Source organism: Brienomyrus brachyistius, chromosome 10 (assembly GCF_023856365.1).
Source record: "Brienomyrus brachyistius isolate T26 chromosome 10, BBRACH_0.4, whole genome shotgun sequence".
Taxonomy (NCBI): domain Eukaryota; kingdom Metazoa; phylum Chordata; class Actinopteri; order Osteoglossiformes; family Mormyridae; genus Brienomyrus; species Brienomyrus brachyistius.
The window spans coordinates 19,445,031-19,472,337 of record NC_064542.1 but is presented as its reverse complement, the minus strand read 5'-3'; the positions used below and the strand labels follow the sequence as shown (position 1 = coordinate 19,472,337).

The 27,307-nt window shown below is 42.1% G+C and overlaps 1 protein-coding gene across 3 annotated transcripts in view; it reads left to right on the top strand.

Moving 5' to 3' along the window:
- lrch4 (leucine-rich repeats and calponin homology (CH) domain containing 4) overlaps positions 1–11,822 on the top strand; it is a 36,989-nt gene extending 25,167 nt beyond the window's left edge. For 2 of the 3 annotated variants that reach the window (XM_049027528.1, XM_049027527.1), the window contains exons 14-19: positions 508–574; positions 1,144–1,245; positions 1,558–1,655; positions 5,385–5,522; positions 6,171–6,248; positions 8,019–10,177. In XM_049027528.1, coding sequence (XP_048883485.1) covers positions 508–574; positions 1,144–1,245; positions 1,558–1,655; positions 5,385–5,522; positions 6,171–6,248; positions 8,019–8,222 — 687 coding nt within the window. In that variant the 3' untranslated portion in view covers positions 8,223–10,177. Of the gene's footprint in view, positions 1–507; positions 575–1,143; positions 1,246–1,557; positions 1,656–5,384; positions 5,523–6,170; positions 6,249–8,018; positions 10,178–11,372 lie in introns of those variants that run through there. The other variant, XM_049027529.1, reaches the window with a different exon arrangement.
- Positions 11,823–27,307: the final 15,485 nt, after the last annotated feature.

Sequence of the window (27,307 nt, the reverse complement as noted above, 5' to 3'; positions counted from 1 at the left end):
GTTGTTGGAAATAGAGCAATAGTCTATTTCAAAAGCCGTTGGGGACCAGATCGCTTACACCAGGTGTCGCGTAGCACACAGCAGCCTCATGCAAATGCTTTTACTTACAAATGAGGAATCCCCTGTGTGCCCCACATGTCAAAGCCTCTGTCAAATAACAATGTGGCTATCTACTGCTGCTCATTTAATACTATTAGGCAAATGCATTTCTTAGTCAGTACTTTGCAGCATGTTTTTACTAAGGTTAAACCCAGGGCAGTTCTGGATTTCTTAACTAAAGCCAAAGCAAAGCACGTTATTCAGAACTGTATGATTTATAAATAGTCTCATGGAAATTTCATTATTGCTGTATGTTTTTATGGTTCTGTCTTCTCACATTTTTATGTATTAGTTTTTGTATAATTATAAGCTCTTTTTTTATATATATGTAACCCAAGTCTCACCATGCATATAGCCCTGGCTACTTATATGGTGTGAGAACTCAATTAACAAACTCCCTCTCCCCAGAGTGCACAGAATATGGAGCAAGCGGCGTCTCGTTCTCCCAGCTTGCGGCGCTCAGGCAGCCGACCAGGTACCCCTGCCTATGGCTGCAGCTCCACCCACAGCTTTATTCAGCTTTGACACTGAATGAAAAACCACGCCTCTTTCATGCTGCCTGTTTTGGGTGTACTTCCTTATTACAATGGAACACATACAGACAGGCAGACAAACTTGCTTACATCATCCATCCAAATGCTTTGTCATATTTGTCCACCAGCCAGTCATTCACAGCATAAAGCATGTTTGTATAGAGCTGGCACATGACTAATGACATATTGCAGCATCAAGAGCCATCTAACAACACCTGACTATAAAATAATTGTAATGTGTGAACACCTGTGATCTAAATGCACGAGTTCAGCTGCTTTTATTTTGCTTATGATTTGTGTGTAGAGGCAAAACCATGTGCATGACTTCCAGTGCTTCTGGAGTTAGTAAGAATTTATTAGCAGAAGTTGATTTTTATCACCTAGTTCCTGGTTTAGTTTTTAGTGATGGAGGGCATGAATGATGTTCCATGCACCACTGTTAATGACTTCTTTCTAATTTGTGTAGTGTGGTTGAATGGGGGTTTTATTAAAAACTGTTTTTGTTTGTTAGAGGTACCGCTGTCTCCGAAGGCCAGCTCCCCTACGGGAACGAGCCAGAAGCCCAGCAGCTTCCTGTTCCGTGCCACGTCTCGCTGTAATGTGAAAACTTCAGGTACTCGGAGCCTGTGTGGTCGATTGTCGTTTCCATCCTCTGCTATGAAGGGCCAAGAGGTCCTTGATGTTTGGTAACTAGGGGTACCTGACCTCAGGTACAAGGGGGACTGTGGTCACAGGATCACGTCGACCTCATCTAGACTCCCAATTTGGCAATTTAACAAGAGCTGGAAGCTGACCTGAAGTTAAAGATTGTTTTATAATATACCACCTGTGTGTGTTCCTTTCTTTTGGGTGTTTTTCCACTTTGCATATATTTATCTCTCTCTGAGAGTCATTGCCATGTGTCTTACTGTATGTGTCTCCCTAGGCTCGGTGCAATGTCTAGCAGAGTCTGGCCGTAGTGATTCCAAGCCCTCGCTGCGCTCAGCCCGAGAAGATAAGCAGGACATCACACAGCTTCGCAAGGTTGCTTGCTCTCTTCTAACCTTTTCACTGTATCGTTTACAAACATTTTTTGCAGTTCCTTTAAGTATAAATGTGCTATGCCAGGCCAATTACTTGTATGTTTGTCTTAAGGTAAAATTTTAGTTTGTCAAAATAGGGGAAATGACATCATGATTTTTATATTATGTAAAGTACAAGGGGAGGCAATCAAATAGTGACAGATTTGCAGGGTCATATGTTTAATGTTGGGAAGGATTTAAACGACACTATTTCTACAGTGATGCAGTTATTCGTGTTGAATTAGGCTCTTGGAAATGAGCTACTCTGTAGGCCAAACTCAAATCTTGACCATAATAATATAGATGCATGTGTCTAGGTATATAATCAGCCGCACTCTAACCACAGGGTAAAAGCTATGAGCAGGGTCATGAGGAACAGGCTGGGTCTCTGACTGGGACATACCAGTCTTTTTAACTATGGTTACATGGTGATAAGTTTAGCCATCTGTTATGGGTAACATGGTAGGTGTTTGGCTGCACTGTGTTGTAGTCTGTGTGGAATGTGATGTTAAGGTGGCTTTAGTATAGATGAGCTCAGTTCTGAAAAGGTTCAACTTCAGGCAATAGCATGACTTCCCAGCAGAGATCTGGGTGTGGTGGAGGAAGCTGAATTTCAGTGCTGAATATCATCTGAAAAGAATTGAAAAAATGAAATAATTACACTGTGTCTGTTGAGGAGGTGGAAGCATTTTTGAGGGTGAGTAGATTAGCATAGAAGAGAGGCTGGTGGTTTTAGAATGGAGAACAGATGCACAGAATGAAGTCTGGACTGTTTTAAGATCAGATGGTCATGGTCAAAGAGTGAAGCAGGCTTGGAGTGTCCTGATGGGTTGGACAAAGAAGGAAGACAGACAATGGACGACGTCCATCTGACCACTGCTACTAATATTTTTTTTCTAAATCATTTTTACATTTCACATAAATGTAACAAAGCCATTCAATTGAAAGCCATTGATCCAGGATGTGAGAATCTTTAAGGTATCTCAGAAGTGGATTCAGATGGTTGGTTAAGCAGGCTGTAACAGCTGATCAGTAACGCTGATGAACTGGTAATAAAAATAGTTGACGACAAATTTTGTCATCAATCGATTGCATTTGTGAGGTTTGCTGTATAATGACATCACCATCTAGCATCGGCGATGTTAGTCTGTTACGCCTAGTTCATACTAGGGCTGCCGCAATTAGTTGCCATAGCGATGACGTCGACGCTGAAAAAGCATTGACATCAATATTTTAAATCGGCACATTTTTTTAGATTTTATTTTAGTGAAATTTCCTTTATGATTTAGAAAATGCTTCAGTTCATATAGCAAATGTTTTCCTTTAATATCACTATGTAACTGTGGGAGTAGTACAAAAAGCTGGTTTTACACTGCAAAGTTTCTATGGTATATCACAGTGGCACCTGAAGACAAAACACACAGCTCTGTTCTGGATGATGGACCGCCAGAGCATGCAAAACTACCGTGTTGTCTATTCATGTTTATTAAATTGCCATTTGTATGGAGATCTTTTTAATATCTTTTGTTCTTCCATCCATTTTCCAAACCACTTACCCTACTGGGTCGCCGAGGGTCGGGAGCCTATCCCGGAAGCTATGGGCACGAGGCAGGGGACAACCCAGGACGGGGGGCCAGCCCATCACAGATCTTTTGTTCTTGTAATTGCTAAATACACTCATTATTAAAGCCATAACGTTGTCTGCCTGCTACATTAGAATCTGCATTGAATAAGTATTTAAGAAAATGTTTAGGTTAGAATCTGGGCGCGTTCTATATTGATTGATGGTATCAGTGTGTGTGTTCGTGCACGTCAGGCTTGCTGGATCCAGTGTTATTTCCATAAAATAAAACTGAAAGTAAAATAGAAACTAATTTGAAAAACCGTTAACTGAAATAAAAATGAAAACTATACTTACCCAAAAAGGTGTCAGACTTTAATCAGCTAAAAGCACCGCCACCCCACCTACGCATTTTTGCCTAGCTTTTAACCACAATATCTCCTCTCTTGAAAGACGTTGTAGTTGGTAAGCTGTCCCTTTCCTCACCACAACATTAGTGATTATTGCTTCTGTGATTTAGCAAAACAGTTGCATGTGGTCCTCCGCTACTCAAGTTTAATAAGCATGAAGATATGCTGGAATTTATACAGATTACTAACTTTTGGGCATCACAATATGCATCCCAATAATATTTTAGCCACACTACTAATCTGCTTATCAAACCATGGGCGAAAATTAAATCTGTATAGTGCCGAAAAACCAACATCCATTATCTAAAGCCCTGCAATGTCATATTTTATTGTCAATTAAAATTAAACTAAATTAATCAGTCAGTATGATTTTCTGGAGGAAAATTAATCGTTTAAATTGATTGACCAGTTGGTAAAATAGTGGATATATTAATCCATAGAAAAACAGTCATTAGTGGCAGCCCTCGGTAATATTCAACTTCTTCATGTGCTGTTACTCTTGTGTATATACTGCATTTTTCTGTGGCCGCGAATGGTCACGGCTGGTGCATGTGTAAGCAGTGATATTTCACCAAACCAGCATAGGGAAAATGTATTGCCGCAAACAGAAATATAAGCAGTGCAGTGAAATGGGTAAACTTTTAACATTTCAAAGTTGTTAATAAGCTTTGCTGGTCATGGTATTTTGAGATCTGGGCAACAATCTGGCACTCTGCAAAATTTATCACTGAGATTTAAACATGCCAGAATAGTGTTACTGTCAAATACTGTATAATGCAGTACAACATACAATTGTTAGCAAGCTAAATTTGGCAACAGTGGAACTTTGTTTCTATGTCACTTTAAATAAAGCTTCTTTACTCAGAGTTGTGACTTTAACAATACCTATAGATGTTTTTTAAAAACACTTTTAATTTAACCCTGTGTTTTGACCCAATGAATCCATTAGGTGATCACCTCATCATGTGATATATTATTATTTTGATAATCGTTTATTTGCAGCCCTATTAAGATTGAAGAAGGGAAGTGGATTGCTTAGGATGTGTGGAGTGGATGATTTCAAGAGGTGGCACTGACTTTGGAAAATTCCTTGGCCTAAAAATCATTAGCAGATGGGTAGGAGGAGTTATATCTGCACAGAACTTCTGAAAGCAATGTTCTGATGTATGGAAGGCAGTTATGATAAGGAGAATGCGGATATTAGTGAGGTGATGGCAGTGTCCGTGGTCACTGTCAGAGATGAAAGGAAGAATATGAGATACCTAATTATTCTCCAGCCTTATGATTGATTGTACCTTTTGAGATGCTAAGTGGTGAAAGTAAAGTGACTGAGCACCGTCCTGTAGATGGATATAAAAAGCACAGTGATCAGCAGTGATTTGTATACTGGCCTGGATCCTAGAAGGAGGTTCGTCTTTTAAGGAAGCTTTTTGGACAGAGTAAGGGGAATAGTTTTAGGGGACACTTGTAAGAATGCATGATAGTTTCAGCAAGTGAAGATGTGGGTTGAAAGAGGGACAATACCTTGTGCATATGTAAAGCTTGGGTTCTGAACGCCTTACTCTGTACACAGTCCCAGCTTGCACTTTCTCCTCCCATCTCATGTCTCTCACAACCCTCATTGACTCACTCTAATGCACTGATCCACTTAAATTATTAAACAGAAGCAGGGGACTGTGCCTATTGTCCTAATCTTGTTCCATCTGTTTCTCTCTCTCAGACTCTAGAGTCTCGGCTGAAGATCTCTCTCCCAGAAGACCTGGGCGAGACACTGTCCAACGGTACCATTCTCTGCCAGTTGGTCAATCACATCCGCCCACGTGCAGTGTCAATCATCCATATACCGTCCCCTGCTGTGGTAAGCCCGTTTTCTCCATCACTGTGACTGATGAACCTGGGAAGGGGGCATGCCGTCCTAGTAGACTGCTGTGTGTGATGGTTTTGGTCGCAGTTGTTGGTGGAAAATATATAAATACCTATAAATCTGAAAATTATGGAGCCTGTAAAGGGAAAGGGTTAGAAAATATTTGTAAACAGTTTTGCGTTACTTGGCAAAACGTATGCGTTCACTTGCAATTGTTTTTGGGTCATGGCAGGATTGCAAGGGAACATGAATATGTTGAGAGGGAATGTGAGCCTTTAAAGATATTTTCCAGTCATGTGCCTTTATGAGCTCCATAGAAAATAGATGTTTTTTTGTTATGATTATTATTATTCCTGTTTTCTTTAATGAATCATGTGAATCCATTTAGTGCTTATTAAATATGAATTATGTATGTTGTTGAAGCTTTAGTCACTAGCACAGCTAGAGCAAAAACAGCAGATGCGAGTTTTGGGAACCCTTGATCTAAACCTACCATTAAACTTGAGACCATCATTACAGCCTTGATCTTGGAAACACTCTGCCTCCAGCCCTAATCTTCTTATGTCTCAGTACTATATATTATTACACTCACACAGTGTAATTGGCTATGCAGATGATAATATTTATGTCTGAACCCTGCAGCCAAAGCTCAGCACCGCAAAGTGTCGCCTCAATGTGGAAAACTTCATCGCCGCCTGCCGCAAGCTGGGCGTCCCAGAGGTAATGGCCTGCTGCTCCCCTTCTCTTCATCATGCTCCCCCTGGCTCTTATTTAGAGCACCTCCTAATGATGAGTGGTGTTCCTCAGTATGTGAAAGCCTGATCTTAATAGTGCTGAATACAAGTCGGTGTTTTATTAATGTTCTTAAGTCTTCAGATATGAGTAACTGTTTTTCAGGTCTAGCAGAAAATGATTTGAGCAAGATTTGAGTGTATTCTCTGAGGGGTCACCTCCTGGGTCTCTCACAAGTAAGGGATAGGAGACCAGTAATATGATTGTTCCATTTACCTGGGGGGTTCATACTTCACTTTTCAATATGGAAATGCTAAACCTTAGATGTTTAAAAACATATTTAGCTGACAGACATTTGGTCTGTGGATAATGAATGTAATCATATATTGCTACCTCTAGAACAACTATGGTAATTCTTATTCAGTGTTAAGGTTTCCTGAAGTAGTTTTTTGTATGCTTTTTTTGTTAAATACAGTAATATCCCGTTATAGTGGACTTGCTTATAACGGAATATTGTCTATAACGAACGAGGTCTGCTGGCCCTGGCCGGGCGCCTTTAAGAACATGCAGAAAAAGCATCGGATATAGCGGACTTGCATATAACGGAATTTCGCTTATAACGGACAAACAATTTGGTCCCCAGGGCCGCTTTTAGCTGTAGTTTTGTTCGGCTATAACGGACATGCAGGCTCCGCCTACAAGGCGCGTGGCGTGCCGGTGATATCCAGCGCAGATCTGTAGTCAGGATTATTAATAGTCACACATCTGATCAGGTAAAGTTGGATTACTACATGTACAATATAACAGTCTATACCACAAGTGTATCTGCTGGGGTGCGGCATGAGTAAATGGTGTCCTGTAGTTGTGTTCTGGGCATACAGTAACTCTGGATATTACGGACTTTGGATATAACAAACTGTTTTGCCAGGTCCCTTGAAGTCTGTTATAACGGGATTTTACTGTAGCTGGATATCATGAAACACATTAACTTTGTGAAAAAGTAGTTTACTTGAAAGTAACACTTGATGTTTTTGAATAATGCTGATGTATTTTAAACAGCATGCAGAACAAATTACCAGTAAGAAAATCCAGTGCTTTTGATTAGTTTCTAGAAATGTCTTCCAGCCTCTTACCCTGGAGCCTGTCCCAAGCTGTCCATATACATGCACACATGTTGGGCAAATAAGACAGCGCTTAGCCCCAGTGCATGCACTGTGAGGGAAAGCCTGTGCAGAACAGCGAGAGCATACAGATCCCATGCACAACACAGGTTGTATATGAACTCAAGCCTTTGGAAGTGTGAGGCAGCAGTCATACCCACAGACCCAAACTTCACCTCTGGGCTTGTGAATTTGCTGACTTAAACTGTAATAATTTTGTCTATTCTGAGATGTATCAGACACCAGTGCTCTCCTTGTTCTTTCTAATTAATTTGTTTTTAATAATGGTACTTAAAACTTCCCCACAGACATGAATTGTTTTCTTTCTCTGATCAGGAATCTGCTAAAGGCGTACGAGTTCATTTTCAATCTTCAGTCTGCTCTGCCATAGCTGATTTGTATTTGTTGCGGTCTTATGTGTTTGTAGCCTCACTTATTTTTTTTTGTGTCCCCTGTCCCTCACACTTCCTCTGCCACCATCTGTCTGTCCATCTTCTTGTTGTTTAATTTCCACAATTATTTGCTTTTCTCCTCTGCACCTGCCATTCCATATACGATGTATCCTCTCTGCCCTTGCCCCCCCCCCCCCCCCTCACAGACGGAGGTGTGTTTGTCTTCTGATGTGTTGCACTGTAACCCGCGTGCTGTACTACGCGTCGTGGAGGCTTTGGTGGCCCTGGGTCGGGATGGGCCATCTCGGGACGTCCGCCTCATCGCCTCCCTGCTCTCTCCTGGCTTCCTGCTCTTCTACTGCCTGGCCATGGGCCTGCTGTACCTGCTGTACTGCCGCCTTGCTGCCTAAAACACACACTGAGTCACACCCAGCTGCACACCAATGCACACTTTAGGAAGGTTTCTACACGCTTGCACGGAGCCGGCATGTGCAGACCTACGAGCTCTGTGTGCTGAGGTACTGGAGAGAGACGCAGTGCCCTGCACTGGCTTCACGGGGCCCACGGGCCAGATGTTCACAAAGAGCCAGTGCTGAGGTGCAGTTAGGCTCAGCTGGGCAGGTGTGCCTGTAGTCTACCATCTCTTATGATAAGTCCCACATGCAGCACACAGGCCACTGCAGCTACTCTTCACTTAGGCACCAAATATATAGGAGGTCTGAGATGATAATTGAAAAAAATCATCTGTTAATCATTGTGGAAACAACATAATTTTCAAGCCCTTGCAGCACAAGTAATTTAGTTTTTCTTGTGAGCTTGAACTGCAGGTATGGATCTATTTTACAGGGTTAAAAATCAAACTAGTTGCTTCTTCAAAAGTTAATAATGAACTGGTCTGTTTACACTAGTGTCTCTCAGCACAGTCTTTGGGGACCCACAGACGGTCCACATTTTCGCTTCCTCCCAACTCCCTGCCAGGCAGTCCATATTTTTGCTCCCTCCCAGCTTCCGGTGGCAAAAACATGGACTGTCGGGGGGTCCCTGAGGTTTAAGAAACACTTATGTACAATGCCCCAGTTTGCTACCCTTGATTTACTCCACTGACTCTTTTTTTCAAATGAATATGAACTGTGACCAGAAGGGGGCGATGTTTGCATACTCAGTTCCCTGAACACATTGTAATTAGAAGGTACAGAGTCACTTCCAAGCTTGTAAGATTTTTTTCACCATGTGTAAAATTTAAAAACTTAAGTTATTTTATTTTTATTTATTTAATGCTACCAAGACGTTTTAGGAGGTAGTGGATGCTTTGCATTTCTCTTAACTACTGTGTTGTAGTGATCACAATTATTGGTTTTCAGTTACTGCAAAACCCTCAATATTTCAGGTAGTGATATTCTTTAACTGGCCATTTAAAGTCAGTGTCTTACTGTGAACAGCAGCACTGTTTTTATTTTTGAGAATCTTCTGAGCTGCAGGGTCTATTACTGAGTGGTTCCACAATCCAACCAATGTACCGGTGCTGGGGCACTTATAGGGCTAATGGTCTGCCCACTCAGTTACTCTTGCAGTATAGACATTATAGTTATTGAAACATCTAAGTTCTTCCCCTCAATGAGTGTTTATCAATTCTAATTACCTACATAGCTGACAGTGTAATGTAACAGCTCTACTTGCGCAGAGTGGAGTCAGATTGTTATTCAGGTGTTCATGTCATTAATCAGCGAGACATTCCTGAAATCTAGCCAGAGGGTAAATGCAATACTGCATACATTACAACACTCCTTTAACTAAAAGAATTTGGGTAGCCCTCCGCCACCCGATCTTTAAGGACTGCATCACATCAGGTCACCTCCGTCTTCTGTAAAATCTGATTCTATGCTGTATAGTCTCTAGAAGCTTCACACAGCCTTTTTGGGCCATTGCAGTCCTTTAGACAATTAACGTTTGCAATGGAAGCATGGAGACAGAGAGCAGCTGTGATGTTGTGAAGGTAGTCTTTGCCACACTGGTGGAGAGTACTGTCCTAGGACATTGGTTAAGTGTTTGCTTTTATCTTTGTTGCATCATTTTTAAATAATCAGTTGTTTGGATCCAGTCTTTAAAATTGACAACCAAATGCTAGAGTTTTGACGCAAATCTAACTGAGCTTTGCAGCCACTAAGCCTTGCAACCACAGATGGATAAATGTCTTATGTGCTGATTAAATTAACCCATTGCAGAGAACTTGTATTTTGTAATATTTATATCTATGTATTTAATGAGAAGTTTAAAAGAATCTGAGTTTATATAAATATATGCTGTTTCTTTTATTGTAAAGAATATATCAAAAAGCACCTCTTTGATTAAAAAGCTCCATGTTCCATGTTTTGTCTGCTTATGTCATTTGTGTTTATTGTTCCTGTATCTGCTCAAAGCATTGCTAATGATCGCTTTTAATGTTTCCCTGTGATTTAAGAGATGCAGTGATATAAAATGTTACCGAGCGAAGGTAATGCTAGTTTGCCTCATAACTATTACTTGGTGTATGTCTGAAATGAGAGGCCTTTTAAGCATCTGATTATCTCTGCACGTTCCGCTCCTTTTTTTTTCCCTTAAGTCAACTGTATTGTCATAAATATTTGAACATTTTTATTCTCGAGCAACCAAGTAGAATTAAGTCTGAGGCTAGCGTTGCAGCAAGGCCCCTAGCAGAGAAGGTGAGTCACTGCAGCTGGTCGTCTGGAATTCACCTGCATGCTGGGTGGTGGTGTTTAGTCAACTGGGTCACTGTACTAACCCTTGCTGCTGCTGTCCTTATTTCTGTTGCTCTTCTTTCCACTCTATCTGCTTGCTGCAGCTCAGGTAACTAATCATTGGATGCTGGTTTATTTCCTTAATATCCTGTTGTAAGAGCTGTAGCAGATGCTGGGTTCTGCATGTTGGCTCTGATGGCCCAGATAATGGAGTCTCGTTTCCATAGCTGTTTGGATTATTGGTATGAATCCATCTAGTTTTTTCATTATCCTAACTAAACCAGATGCTTTGGGGTAATCGGTTAAACTCGGTTGTGGCAGCCTAGTCTGCTCACTGGTACCAGTATACCCATGTGGATGCTCAGCTTGGTACCAGTATACCCATGTGGATGCTCAGCTTGGTACCAGTATACCCATGTGGATGCTCAGCTTGGTACCAGTATACCCATGTGGATGCTCAGCTTGCCCGTAAGAAACTCAACCAAGAAATGTAGATTAAACCCTGGACAGTATCTGTACAGGAACTGATAAAAACCTGATGGATTCTGGGGTTGAAGGGTTAGGGTGGCATGTGAGCAGTATTTACTATGGGTCTTTGGCCATTGTGATCTTGAATATGCAGCCAAAAGAAGCTAAACTGAGACTGCAATGAGATTTTGTTTCCTAAAGAAAAGACACCTTATGAAGACAACCTCTTTCTGGTTGACTTTAAGTGTTTCAAAGAATGGTCAAAGAGGGACGACATCCAGTCCTGACAGGTGCATTAATCTTATGTGAACTGGTAGCATGTGCTGTAAAGAAACTTGTGTGTCTTTCCACCTCCAGGACAGCCTTTGTCCTCCACAGTTGATCCTGGAAGATGAGGGTTTGGCACGGATTGCTCAGACTGTCCAGGCACTCATGGACCTGCCTGTATCTGGATTAAGACGCTCCTCCCGGCAAGACCATCCCGAGCAGAACCCAAACAGCTCTGCATAAACTCAGGAAGACTAAGGTTTTATAGATTGTGTGTTCTGTCCCTTTTAGCAGGTAGCTCTTCAAACTGTTTGTACTGGTAACCATCTAGACGCCCAATAACACCTTCAATTCTTAGTTATGAATAAATGATAATTAAATTCTAGCAGGATGCAGTTCTGGAGGAGTTGGGGGTGAGACGCTCCTTGTTTACAGAAATATGTACTTGTTTTGATGAAACGGACTGAAATACGGAAAATGTATTCAATAAGAAATATATAGTAATTTTATAAGTCTTGACAATAAATGTTTTGCCCAGTTTTGGTCTTGTGGCCTGTTTGGACTGGAATAATGTTTAACCATTTCGAACTAAGGATAAATGGTGAACACATCTTATTAAAACCTTTTTTATTGCTTGTTTAGTATGTTCCCATCTTCACATAAAACGGTAAAAGTGTTTTTAGCAGAATTACCTACGAAAGGGCCACATAATTCTTTGTGTTTTTTTTAATGCTCGTGAAAAGGGGTACTTACTGAAAAAGTAGATGTTTCTGTGACACATTCACTGTCCTATATGTAACAACGTTCATTCAGACACTCCAGCAGTTAACATACCACACTTTTAAAACCCCTTTTAGAATCGATCCAGAATATTATATTCCTTAAATGGACGACATTAGATTTTCTTTGCAGATAACATGTTGGTCAAATGTTTGTCAATGTCACGGACAGATGTGACCCATCACCACGCAATGAGTCTTATGGGTGAAATTGTACCAGTACGACTTAAGACTCATTTTGTGGCGACGGGTCACAAATATGGTTTCTGAGTCCTATGATGATATGCTGATCACTTGCTTCCATCATTCATACTTCCATTACATTTTCTTTAATGAATATACTTTGTAAAGGTGCAATTTAAAAACTTGCCCCTTTACAGAGAAACCTTGTATTCAAATTCCCATCTATTCACACACAGCTTAAATGTGACAGTGTTCAGTCTACAAATTTAACATTTTTAATGCTTGCATAGAGTAAGACTTTCGATCTGTGCATTGTCCTTGGGCACAGTATTAAAATAGATGATAGTATTTAAACTAATGGCTGTTACTTTGGCGAGTTCAATGCAAATGTATTGTGGGGAAGAGACCACTTAACATATCTGCATTGTGCTCAATCAAACTCTCATGCACTTATATGATTAATACTAAAAGCCAAAATTCTGTAAATATTAAAAAACAAAGTAATGAAAAGCACTTGTTGGCAGTAATAATGTAAACAATTCACCTCTTATTTCTCCTGTCATTCAACCCAAATGCACATTCCAGGCTTACGGCCTCCACATTGCCCATCGGCAACCCAGCAGAGAGAGGAGAGACGGCTTTAATAGCCTCACTAAAACCGATCCAAAAGAAGCCCTCCTTTCAGAAGACATTCCTCGTAAGGCCTATCCGGTTACATTTCACTGGTGGTCTAATTCTGGTTTAGAATTTTAGGGAACCCTAGACATCTGTCTTTTTGTCATTCTCCGAATAAAAAAAGATGAGAAGGAGAGGTGCTTAGGATGTTGCAGGGAGTCGGAAGTAGGCAGTTCGGAGCCATTGTGAGAATGAGGAAGAGTCAGTAGGTGGCATCTATAGCGTTAACATTTCCATCCATCTGATGCCTAAAGGAGACGCGGGCCTTCTGGGAATAGTAGGCCTGGGACCCTGCAGCACCCTCACTGTCACTACCCCAGGAGGTTGTGGACGAGAGGCGTGGTTTCTCTGCAGGGGGGTCTGTGTAGCAGGACAAGGGACAAGACACAGAAAAATGTTCAGTTTTGGAGATTGTACACCAGTAAATTTCTCTGCATGTGAAATAATACGGTAACTGTTTAATGAAGCTGCACTTGCCATTTGCGCAAGTTTGACTACAGGTACATTTGAATGCTTTGTTTTTGCATATCCCCCATAATTCCTCTGCTCTTTAAGACGTTCACAGCGAAACTTAGGGTCAGAGTGCTGAGTCGGTCATTTAACTGGAGCCTTTCTGTGTCACGTTCAATTTCCAGTGGTTCTGTTAGTTCATAGTACATACAGAAAGACACTCTTGGGGCTCATTAACAGGTGCGGGGATAGATGCAGGCCCCCCGCCCGCGATAATCACTCACCATTCTCTTCATCTGTCACTGGGGGGCGCTGCCTTCCCTTGCTCCTTTCCTTACAGCGCCGGTACCAGGGGAAACACTGCAGCACTTTAACACCCATAACTGCAAGGGATGCTGGAGAGAAAGAAAAGGATGGACAAACGTCTTCATTGGCTTATGTGTCATGGTGTCAGTCCTTGGCTGTTTCAACTCCGATTCCAATCTCATCCCTGCCGTGAGTCTACTGGAATTAGCCTGTCTCCGGAGCACACTTCAGCATTGTTTTAATCCTTTCATCAATGGCACGTAGGGCAAAGTGACACGTGGCTCATCGCACCGCTAAATCCCAAAGGACACAGATAGTTAATTGGCCGTCATTGCATTTAAAAAAAAATATATGAAAAATAGACCACGCCTTGTGGGGCATGTTGTTGTACCATGCCTGAACTTGACTAGCAGAATTTTAGAAAGTGAAAGTACTTTAATGTCCCTCATCAGCACTGCACTGTTTACAGCATACAGAAAATATTTATTTTATTTTTTTTACACTTCAGTGAACTTTTTCTGCATGATGAGATTAATAAAAAATATGTGTGTAGAATCCTTGAAGAGGCAAGCTAAACATATTGTAATGCTACAGTAAATGTTAAGTTGAAATTGTCATTGAGACGTCAGTTCTGGCTGGTTAAGCTACATTTGGCAAATTAAACGCCAGGGTGACTCATTCCAGTTAATTACTGCTTTAGTAGTTCATAGCTCTGTTGTGATTAATGATCAGGAGATCCTGAATATTCCTGCAAACAAAATGAGCTTGGCGAGGCCTGGATTGCTATATTAAAGACACCAGGGTGTATAAATATGTGCTCATTTGTATGTAATGTGTGGGTATAGCCCAAAAATTTAAGGTAACATATTTAATCTTTCACAGTCTAATTAATTTTGACCCTAAATATACTGACAAAGGCTGTCAAATGTCCAGGACAGTGTGGATGTCTGTACTTTAATCAAATGAGATTTTTGCCAAATACTGATATTCTTCAAAGTGAGTAGCTGCGCCTCTGGCCATGAGTGGGATTCGGTTCGCTAATCAATCCCTATTGCCTTGTTCTGTTTTTTCCTTGGCGTTTCTTTGTTTAAAATGCAGTATTTCTGGTCACATGGACACTCCTGAATTTGTGTCTTTCAAATCAGCGTGAATCTGAACGGCGGCTGCACTGTGACAGTACTTTTTTTTTTTTTCTTTTCTTCCCCTCTCACACTGGGCTCTGACATGCGGATATGTTGTGTGAGACCACAGCTGTTATAAAGACGCTCACTGCTCTCCACCTGTCTCTTTCCTCGTCGAACTCCCACTTCATACACGCAGAGACTCGGCATGGACAGCTGTAAATACCCGGGCACAATTCTCACTTCGCAGATCCCTGTTTGCATTCAGAGGCAGCCCAGCCATGCACTTTACAGCGTGACCTGCCCCCACTGGCAGCTGCCAGGCTCGCCCCTGCTAGCTCCCCTCGGTTGCCCCTGCTTGCATGTGGGCATGTTGCCCAGTGATTAACACTCCTCCCCTACCTCCTGCATAAATGCCCACACCCTGTAGCATCACCGTGCCTTTTCAACACAATGCATACTCACGGCAACACTAATCCACTCTCCCTGTATTCCCATTAGACTGGTTCTCACTGTTGAGCTGTGTTGCCATGTTGATAAGAGGACTTTTAATGTTCAAGTGTTGGTAAGTGGAAAAACACAAGCAATCGCTTCTTTTTTTTAATACCGATTTTTGCTTCAGTCGTGTAACCAATTGCCATTACAGTCTCAGGTTTATTCTTGAGTTGGAAACTAAGATGGATAAGAAGGTTTTTTGTAGTAGCATGACAAAAAAAAATGTACAGGGAGAAAATCTACCCAAATGGAGGAGGAGTGATGAAAGCAGGAAAAGAATCCATATTTTCCTACTGAACATTCTGTACCCTTTGTACACTTCTGTGCACCAGAGATTCATATTGGCAATAAACAGGGAAGGATATTAATACGCACTGAGTAAGCACGTACACACACATGCAATGTGGTCAGTGGGGAGGACTCGGAGGCCCGGCTCCAATTGCCTGCGCTCTGATATAACAGGCTGCTGCTGGCCCCAAGACAGCACTACAAACCTAGGTCTTTATGCCGTAAAAGGCCCAACCAGAATACAGACAAGAACTGCTGAGTATTTGGCCAACACGGAATACAAAGAGAGCCTATCCACGTGATTGGAATTTACACGTCTTGGGCTCTGTGTTCCATTCTCTATCTGTGTCTCTGGCCTCTGGGAAGGGATGACGGTGTGTGAATCGGTGATGTCATTCAGTTGTCTTACAGCTGGGTACGTAGCCAGTGAGAACCGCAACACTGGCAAACGGGAATGTTTTTGCGTCCGCAGCGCTTGCACGACAGCAGACCAGTCGCTGCTGACAGAAACCTCGATTTCCACGAACTGTTATCTCAAAGCCACAGAAAATGCAGTTCATCCTTAACAATGCCTAACCGTGTTTACTCAGTATAAATAGGTTAAGAACCTGCATGTTTATCATGGACAGGTATTCAAGTAGATAAGAATTAGGTAAGAGGTAAAATTCCTAGAGAGCATACAGTGGCTGTCACTGTAACATGCCTCGGAGAGTGAAGTGGAGTAGGGGAAGGACCAAGTCGTTTCCGGGCTCCTGACAGTTCCTGCCAATAAAAAGTAAGTCCTTCCTGGCTTGTTAGGTTCAGCAACCCAGCCAAGGGTACTGGGCTCCAATGAACTGAGGGCAGGGGAGGTTTTCTACTCATAAAATAAAGTGATTTGGGCCAACTATTTCTAACCTACCGTCTACAGATCACCAGCTTCTGGCTTTCCTGGGTATCTTTTTTCTAATTTTACGTATTATTAAACTTTTCCTATGCCGGCCAATTTCTCTACATGTTTCTACATAAATGCACAGACCAGGGTGTGCTCGTGTATGCGAGCTGCACTGGAATAATACGCTGTTGTCGGGAGGAGGACTCATTAAAATAATAATTAATAATAATAATAATAATAAATACCTTATGCCCTCCAAAATGCGGCTGCCAAGAGGCGGTCTTGTGTCCGAGCAATGCTTCTGTGGCGCACCCACTGAACAAACTGGGAATAAAACCCTTCTTTTCTGGGGGAACCACCCTAACATACTATCCGTGCTATTCACTGATTTATTAAACTGAAAGTTCACGCAAAAGTCTATAGGCAACTAAAGTTGCATAAAGCACAAACAGTTGCTTGACTTGTAGACGCCTAATCGCAAAAACACGGTAAATTTGCAGTCTTATCTAAACCTATAAGTTTTATGCACATTATTATTTGAGTATTTTTTCTACAGCGACTAAACAACTAGGCCTATATATACAGCATTTTCCATTTAATGGTTTAAAACTGTTGTGGCAAACCTCAGTTTAATTAATCTGTTTTGTTAATACAGTATTGACTAGTAATCTACTGGATAACAGAAAGAATCGATAACATAAATATAATACCCATAAAGATGACAATGACACGGGCTTTCGTTTCGATCTAGTAATAAAAACAGCAATATATTTGTCCTTTTTCTTTTTGGGTGGGTCGAGGAAGCGCTTTTTGGAAACGTGCGCTCCAGGGTGAGCGTGTCTTCGGCTGCAGTAATTTCGCTGGGCGACGGAGATGTGAAAGAGGTGAAGTAGACATACTACTCCAGGCTTTCCATTATCGAAACACTTACAGCGCAGTATCTCAGAGCAGATGATTTCCTGGCTGTACAAAATCATTTTTCCGTGAATAGTGTTAGATTTTAACTACCGCAGGCAACGTGGAGTTACTGTTTAAATAGTAGGCTGCTCCCTAGCCTAAATCTAAATTCGATGAGAAAATTACTAAAAACGTGCAACTACTTCGACAGGGGAACGGCAAATAGCGAAACAGGTGAGAATCAATTACAACACAGTGGTATACGCAACCTCAACGGAAGGCTACAAATTTAACATTAAATTGCTGACACTCAAGTATTATTTCCATAGTTTGAAACCTAATATTGTTCCGTATACTTTCCGCAAGGGCGAGCGCCAAAAATCAAACAGCAAGACTGGGGCATAAATACGAGAGTATCCAGAGAGCCTCCCACGCAACCAAAGATAAGTATGAATCTGAAAGTACCTGGAATGCCTCCATATTTATTATCTTAATGATGTTAATTCATAACTGATCTCAACTAAACCTAGTATCCTATAGTGCTGAAATAGAGAAACGTAAAGTTACGCGTTAATTAAATATAACGATGTAAGACGTTTATTGTGTACTTACCTGTCAAGGTTATCGTAGACTGCCAAGGAACTGATTAAAATATATTTTTCTGTTGGTTTCCTTGTTGTGTGAACTTTTTATCCCGGGGCACAACGTTGTCTGATCTTTTATTTTGTCCCCTGTTGAGTGTGTTGCCAGTTTGATAAACGCTTATTATTGTGCATTACTTGGTCACTACGCATCGACTCCCTTTTCGCGCATATGTTTGGGGCAAACAAGTGTTAATTTACTGGCCGTCTTAACAATGACAACATGGAAAAAAACTGTCGAGCAGAGCGAGTGACTGAGCTTTAAATAGCTGGTACCGATAGTGTCGCCCTGTGACACGCCCCCCTCCCTCTCCCCTTCCTTCTATTTTTCAAGTGCGGCTCTTGGCCTGTGGCGGTGCGCCAAGGGAGTGAGAAAACTGCCTCAGACTGGCGCACACTTTATATTATAATAGCATGTTACGTACCATGCACGGCAGCTAGCACGCCCTCTGCTAATTTGCCGTAATTCTCTGTAATATGTTGGGCAATGTCATATAAAGCGACTTACAAATTACTCCACCCCTAATCCATTCGGTGGCCAACAAATCCGTATCCTAGCAATGCAAGATATGCGATTTGCTTAATGAACCGGTTGAGCATTTCAGGCATTCATTTTAACTAAATAGGTCTACTATAAAGAGGACGGATTTCCAAACTTTATATTCGCGGATCGGTAAAACGTCCGGTGTTTGGGAGACCGCGGTAGATATAGTTTGCAGTTAGCGGTTCGGAATTTAATTTACCTCGACAGTGCAGTGAGATACACTAGTAAACAAAGTAGCGTTTTGTTAGTTGTGACTTGTGAATTCGGATGACGTCACCCCACCCCACCCCAAAATCTGTCGATATTGTACTTTGCCTTTTTGTTGACAAACACGAATAATAAAAATATTTCACCATATAAACAGGTCCAACAAGGCTCAGACTGTACAGTCTGTTCCCACAGTTCGTCTGCCAGTGACTGATAAGTATGTGAGGCAGAATGAGTTAAAAGCAGCCGTTTCGACACTGGAAGCCTATTTCCGAAACTCACAGTCAATCGTATTAAAAATGCATTTGTGTTAGACAAACACTGATTTGTGACAAAAGTCACAAACGTTTTTTTAGTATATTTGTTTATCTTTGCATATTTCACTTCATTGAGGTCTATGACTAATTGGAATTACAGGAGGTCTAATAGCAATAGACTGCACTGTCGAGGTAAATTAAACGGAATTCCGAATCGCTATATATAACATATATTTACCGCGGTGTTAGACCGGGGGTGCCTGCGGGTCGATTGGCGATTTCAAAACTTTAATCACTAATATAAGTAGGAATCGCTGATGTGAGAAAAACACACAGACACACTCACATATACATACATAGTTTACTTTTGGAAATTAACCAGCCACCAGTGTTTCGCAATACGGTGGAATGCTGGCCACGTACCGGGGGTTGGGAGCCCCTTCCTATGAAGAGACCTGTTTTTCATTTAGATGATTCTAAGGATCAGAACTGGAAAGACGTCAAAACTCTACATTACATTTACTGATTAATAGATATATTGCCCACTGTGGATCGCGCCAGTAATCAATGAACTAAAACACTCGTTTCGGATAAAGAGTAATAAGGAGTGACTATATACACCTGGTACCAGATATCAGGGCTGGTAAAAAGAATCGACTCCTCCAGTCCAGCCGACTAGGAATCGAGAGTCGTCTTCAATTCAGTAATTTTTTTTTAAGTTTTGAGTTTTCTGCGCGAAATTTTGTGGACTCGAACGAACGCCCCTGCCAAAGCTGCGTGTCGATGACTACCATTATTGGTCGCTATGGTGTCACACTGACAGTTGACGCCCTCATGATTGGATTATTACTACACATACAAATTGTAATATTTATGTGACAACATAATACACCTGTTTAGTTATGTCACTCAAAGTCATTATTAGTATTGACATTTTGGTAGACTACTATGTTGTAAAACGCGCTGCTTTGGAGTCCTCTGGGAGTTGGATAATAGAATATCGGCAAGAAAATAAACCCTGCAGCCGCCATATAATTTATTTTGTGCAAATGTGTGCAAAAGAGGTATACTGCTATATATATATGTACATACATCTATATATAGACATGTACACACCTATATTTACCAGCAAAAATTACTCTTTTTACAAGACCTTTTTATTCTCATATTTTGAAGTCTTTGGAATCGAAAATAGGGAAAACTGCTGTCTGGAATCCATCCATTTTCTAAACCGCTTATCCTACTGGGTTGCGGAGGGTGCGGAGCCCATCCCGGAAGCAATGGGCACGAGGCAGGGAACAACCCAGGATGGGGGGCCAGCCCATCACAGGGCACACTCACACACCATTCACTCACACATGCACTCCTATGGGCAATTTAGCAACTCCAATTAGCCTCAGCATGTTTTTGGACTGGTTTCCTCCGGGTACTCCGGTTTCCCCCCACAGTCCAAAAACATGCTGAGGCTAATTGGAGTTGCTGAATTGCCCGTAGGTGTGCATGTGTGAGTGTATGGTGTGTGAGTGTGCCCTGCGATGGGCTGGCCCCCCATCCTGGGTTGTTCCCTGCCTCGTGCCCATTGATTCCGGGATAGGCTCCGGACCCCCCGCGACCCAATAGGATAAGCGGTTTGGAAAATGGATGGATGGATGTTTTTGGACTGTGGGGGGAAACTGGAGTACCCGGAGGAAACCCCACGACGACATGGGGAGAACATGCAAACTCCACACACAAGTGGCGGTTTCCAGGCGGAGACTCGAACCCGGGTCCCAGAGGTGTGAGGCAACAGTGCAAACCACTGCACCACCATGCCGCCCCCTGTCTGGAATCAATTCTTGGAATTGAATCCACAGATTCCTAACTCTTGGAATTTTTTGCAATGAAACAACCCTACCAGGTATGTGGTATTGGCCTACAAGTTATTTATGACCGTAAATTTAGGGCGGCAATTGAAGAAACGAGCAAATACTTTTTAAAAAAGATAAACCAAATGAAAGCTGTATTAAAACTACTTTGCACTGGAATTTGATAATAGTTATATTAGACATTAATAACAGGCAGTTGCAGAACACAAATGTATGACTGTCTTAATATATGCACCGAAGTTGAAAGTTTGGAACCACGGGTATTTGGTTTGAATATAGCCCTGTTAAATGTTTTTCAATTATAATTTTAAATTATAATTATCCAGTGTACTTTTTTGCAAACATTTCATGCTGTGCTTCAAAATGCACATTAATGTGTAGCTGCTGCATAATATTTTTCATTTTAAAAAGTGTGGTTATAATGGAATAATTTTGTCTCTCTCAAACAACACTCAGTAGTTTAACGTAAATTCTGTAAGTTCTTCTAGTGTGGCCGGTTCACATATAGAAACATTTTCAGATAATTTTTCGTAGTTATTAAACATGCTCCGACTGGCAGTCTTCCATTGCCCCAAGTCATAAGCGTTTAATGGTGTGAAAGAATTTGGAGAAGACTTGTTCCATCCACATGCTCTGGTCATAAAGTATTTTAATTTTTACTTTGATGTTACTATTATCTGTCTTTGTTGTATTTTCTTTTCCACACCCAGACTTACAGGTTTCTCTTTTTGTCTATTTCCTCTCTCTTTGTCACGTCCATTTGCCCGAAGACCTCCATGGCTGCCCTCTGGCACCTCCTCGCAATGCCACTGGCCCAGATCCTTCATGATATCCTTGCTTGCCACATCCTTCCAAAAACCTCCTGTGTTCAAGCCATATGTCCCACTGTCCATCACTGTTGCAATGTTCCCTTTTTCTTCATCATCTATCAAAATGATGATCAACATGCGGTTGTCTGTTTGATGGCGAGGCTGCAGTGAGCAGCTCCATCTCACATGGACTGCAACAGCATGCACACAAGATGACTGTCCTTTAACTGTTGCAGGTGGTTGCAAAGTTTCCCATATTAACTGAGACCTCCACAATCTGTGAGCCTCTGTCAAGTAAAAACCTTTAGCCAGCCACGCGCCTTAGCAAGGGTATTATTTACAGGCTTGTGTAATTTTATGACAAACAACCTCCCTTTACAGTGACTTCTTTTTTCCATTTTCCACAGATTTTCTGATCTACGGTCCAAACATATCGTTTCACTCAGGATGCAGAACAGCAACTGCCAATCCTTCGCTTAACATGCAGGGAACGAATCAATATTTCTCAACTATAAATTCTTGAGCAGTATAATGTTTAACCCTCACCAGCCAACCCAGTAACTTACGTTTACAGGTAAACTCATCTACAGGTGTCATTCCAGTGTCTGCCCTGTGGTAACTTAGTGAAACCAAATAAAACCTAAAAGACTCTTCACTTTTCCACCAGATACTACAATGTACTGGAATAATTGAGGAACATTCTGGGGCTCTGAAACCTCTCTGTGTGCTATTTGCTCTTCAGTTGGCTTTATTTGCATGACAAAACCATTGAGTGCCAGTGTTTGTGCACAGCATGCTAATTAAGAACATAATAAATCTGGGCCATTCGGCCCATCAAGTTCATTTGGGGAGAACCTAACTAATAGCTCAGAGTTGTTAGAATCTTATCTAGCTCTGATTTAAAGGAACCCAGGGTTTTAGCTTGTGCTACACTAGCAGGAAGACTATTCCATACTCCAATTACACGCTGGGTAAAGAAGTGCTTCCTCAAATCCATTTTAAAATGTTCTCCCGCTAATTTCCACTTATGGCCACGACTTCTAGTATTTTAATGTCGGAGTAGCTATTTGGCTGAAGAGCATCCAGCCCTGTTAGAATCTTATATACCTGGATCATGTCCCCCCTTAGTCTCCTTTGCTCGAGGCTAAACAGATTCAGCTCAGCTAACCTCTCCTCATAAGACATTCCTCTAAGACCAGGAATCATTCTCGTAGCCCTACGTTGCACCCTTTCCAAGACAGCAATGTCCTTCTTAAGGTATGGTGACCAAACCTGCACACAATATTCTAGGTGGGGTCTTTCCAAGGAATTATATATTCTTAGCATCACCTCCCTTGACTTAAACCCCACACACCTAGAGATGTAACCCAACATCCTATTGGCCTTTTTAATTGCTTCCCCACACTGTCGAGAGTGGGACATGGAAGCATCAACATATACATCCAGGTTTTTCTCATAATCAGCTACCTTTATTTCAGTGGAACCCATAAAATACCTGTACTTTATATTTCTGCTCCCTGCATGGGAGTTTGCATGTTCTCCCCATGTCATCGTGGGGTTTCCTCCGGGTACTCCGGTTTTCCCCCACAGTCCAAAAACATGCTGAGGCTAATTGGAGTTACTAAATTGCCCGTAGGTGTGCATGCGTGAGTGAATGGTGTGTGAGTATGCCCTGCGATGGGCTGCCCCCCCATCCTGGGCTGTTCCCTGCCTCGTGCCCATTGCTTCCGGGATAGGCTCTGGACCCCCCATGACCCAGTAGTATAAGCGGTTTGGAAAATGGATGGATGGATGGAAAATGGATGGATGGATGGATGTTGCTGTATAGTGTATCTTTGTTTAGAATTCACAAACTTGTCATTTCCATTATGTCGTTGCGATCCTTGCAGACTGCCAACCTGTAATCTCTTTTTGGAAAATGATTTGTTTTGCTTGCTTTAGATGCAGGCCTCAGTGGTATTTCATTTTGGTATTTTTATCGTCACCGCATAAGCATTCCATCTTCTCCACAACGACACACAACTGCAGGATATATTACGGTGTCCAGGAGCCTGTGTCCTCGCCGGCACCTTATCAACCTCACAAAATTGTGGGGATCACCGTGTGGCCCAGTGGATTAGCTCCTGTGCCTGTAAAAGGCTGTGATCAGCAGCACAGTCAAATGTCTGTTGGGCCCTTGAGAAAGATCCTTATTCCCCCCTGCCCCCCCCAAATGCTCCATGGACACTGCATGCTGACTAAAGTTAAATTTACTCTCAACTGTATACGTGTTAAAGGAGAGAAGATGGGATATTTGAAGCATTCCAGTGCTCCTGCACTTGTGCAATAAAGACAATCACTGTCACCTACTGATGTCAGTAACATGACCTCCAGTCTACAGATCTGGCTGCCAGACCAACTTCCTGTTTGCGCACGGACATACCATTCACTAGGAACCATTCCTGGAATATTTTTTTTCTTGCAGAAAAATGCTCTGACCTCTGTCAATGCATACTCTATTCGTTCCCTAAGCTAGATATTTACACTAAATTCAGTTGAACTAGGATAAATATAGATACAAGCTGTCAGAAGAGTTTGTTTTTGTAAGTACATTATTACAGTGGTGGAAAAAATTGAGAGACCACTCTATATTTTTAAACAAATCTGCATTTTTAAATCCTGGTTTAATCGTGGGTCTGGCAGAAGGCTATGCGCAACAGTGAGTTGAGCCTGGGTTCGAAATTTCTAACACAGCAGTACACAAGAATAAGGTGAAGCAGGAGACTCTGGGAATGACCAGAAACCAGCCAGGTAGAGGGTGGAAGCGACTTAATAATGCCAGAGATGTATGTTAACTTATCCGAATGTTTCTCATGAATCATAGGATGACATCTAGTCACTATCAAAAGAAATGGGAAACATTAAGTGCAGGTGTGAAGTGCACTGCTAGGACAGTTTGTATCAGGCTCCTGGAAGCAGGAAGGAGGTTCCATAAAGCAAGGAAGAAATCCTTCATTAATGAGAAACAGGGAAATGCAGGCCTCAGTGGTATCAGCCTCAGCCAGGCTGCAGTTTGCAAACACATAAACCGAGAAATAAGTTAAACAAAAAACCGAACTGTGGTCTCAATTTTTCCGTGGCTGTGTATCACACAGTATTTACCCATTTTTATATGTGGTTTGGCAAAAAAAATCATTATTACACCTTTGAGAATGGATACTTACATCATTTAGCAGACACTTTTGTAAATAGCGTAAGTGCGAATCACTGCTATCGTCACTGAATTTTGTGGCTGCGGCAGAAGCTGAAGGTTGTGTATTTGTTGTCGTAAATATGTGACACGGTGGGTTGGATACTGTGCCTGTAATCAGAAGGTTGCTGGCTCAAATCCCAGAGATGGCGGAGTGATGTCATTGTTGGGCCCTTGAGCGTCCCCAGTTGTTCCAGTGACCGTCTGACCCTGACGTCTCAAAAATGTTTGTTGCTTTGGATAAAAGTATCTGCTAAATAATTAAATAAATAAATGCTGCCTGTGTCCTACCAACAGGAGTCGTTAGCCATGCTTGTTTTGCTGAGCGTAAGTGCACTCTGAGGCTGACGCTGGAGGTCCGCTCCGGATTTGCTCTGTAGGAGTTCTGTATTTTTGCTTTCTCAGTTGCTCGTTTCCCGTCAGAAACGCACCCCCCCCCCCAGCCCCACCACTATTTCTGTGTACACAGTTTCAGTAAGCTAGTGGTTCTGGCTGGTATCCCAGGCAAACTGGCTCCAGTCGCTCTGTGCCGGTCATCGGCCATAATAAGGACTGTCTTCCTACCTGCTGCTGCACCCAGTCTCCCTCTCTTGTGCCTGTAGTGTTTCACTGCTTGACAGCTGGGTCCTCTTTTTATCAGGTAGGTCACAGGAGGGAGATCAGCACCTCTTCAGTGAGATGCCTCCCCCGTGGATGAATTCACACACCCCTGGTAACCCCCCCCCCCCCCTTTACAGTTGTATTCATGTCCCTTGAGAACAAAAATGTCAGTAGTTTTTTCTCTTTTATGATTTGTGTGGATGTTTGTCAGGTGACGCTCATCATTTCTTAGGGATATTTTATCTCAGGGGGTCCTGCGCCTGCATTAACGAGCAGGTCACCTGACTCGAGTTCCCTAGATGGCCCTGCCCCCCCCCCCCCCCACACTGACAGTGTAAGATACATGAGATACATTTGTGTGAGGGAGCATTTACTGCAGAGCAGACTGAGGGGCGGGATCCTGTGCCTCGCCTCTCGCTCACTCTCTGCATCAGAGCTGCAGGCTGTGCTCCAGCAGCAACTTGCCAGTGGTTCAGCTGCTATGAAGGATCTAACCCAGCAGCCCCAAGACAAATGCAGCCCCCCCTCCCCCCCAACAGCTTCCAAATTCACTAATTCCCTATATTAAATATAAAATCATTACGATTTAGTTAATACTTCCTAATTTTAACTTTAATTCAAACGTTGAGATGTTATGACATACAAATGCAAATTACAAGGGGTTTTCACTACATCAGACTCTGACTCCCTGCTGACTTAAGCCCAGTAAAACTGGTAGCTTATGATTAATAAAGTTTATGGTATACACATACAAAACAGGAATGCCTCTGAATATCACAGAAGCCAGTTCTTACTAGTTAGCATCAGTCGTTGCCATATCTGCAATGGAACGTTCATTAAACATCCACAATATCACCTCTGTTTAAACATGAATAGTGCAGAAAAGCAATCTGTGGAATTCTATTTTTTTCTAGGAACACCTCAAAGGAAGCACTAAAATGTCAACAAAGCTTCTCCTTCTCCCTCACACACATATGCAAAAAGAAAGCACAGAGTAACCTATGAACTGGCAAATACATGCAGGCAGGCACAATGGACAGACAAACCAGCTCAGGGTGTAATTAATAATACTGTCTATGAACACTTGGCAAAACGAAAAGGGTGTGTTTCAGAAAAATTTCTGAGTTTTTCTTAGCAGCTTTGGCCCAGACAGTAAATTGAGGCTGGATATTGATCAGAGGATTAAAATTGTTAAGTTAAAAGAATCAGCTGCAGAAGACACTTTCAGTAGTATTACCAGTAAGTGCTCAGATTAGCAGGAGGTAGGAAACTGACTTATTGACTAGCTCCTTGAAATTTGCTGCTTCTTGCCTCAGGAGGAGCTCTGCTGGTCTACCCATGAGAAGGTACTTCTGCTTAATTGCTCCAGTAAATTATCGAATGAGTTATGGTTGAGATGATCTGGATAAAAACATCAGCTAGGTAACTGCAGGGGACACCTGAATCTCCCAGGTTGGGTTTAACCCTTCATGACAGCTGAACCACTGGCAAGTTGCTGCTGGAGCACAGAGAGTGAGCAAGAGGTGAGGCACCAGATCCCACCCCCTCAATCTGCTCTGCAATAAATGCTCCCTCACACAAATGCAGTCAATGTCAGGTGGGGTCAGTGGGTTTGGCCATCTAGGGAACTTGAGTCAGGTGACAAGTGTCTTTGTTGTTGATTGTTCAGTCCTGTTTCCTGACTAAAAGTGTAACTAGATCTGTTCTTTCCTGACCCTGACACTCATCACCATCTTATCCTCTGCAGTCTTCCCTTGTCTCGTCCTTCTGTCACACTATCTTTGACATCCCAAATGGAGCAGCTG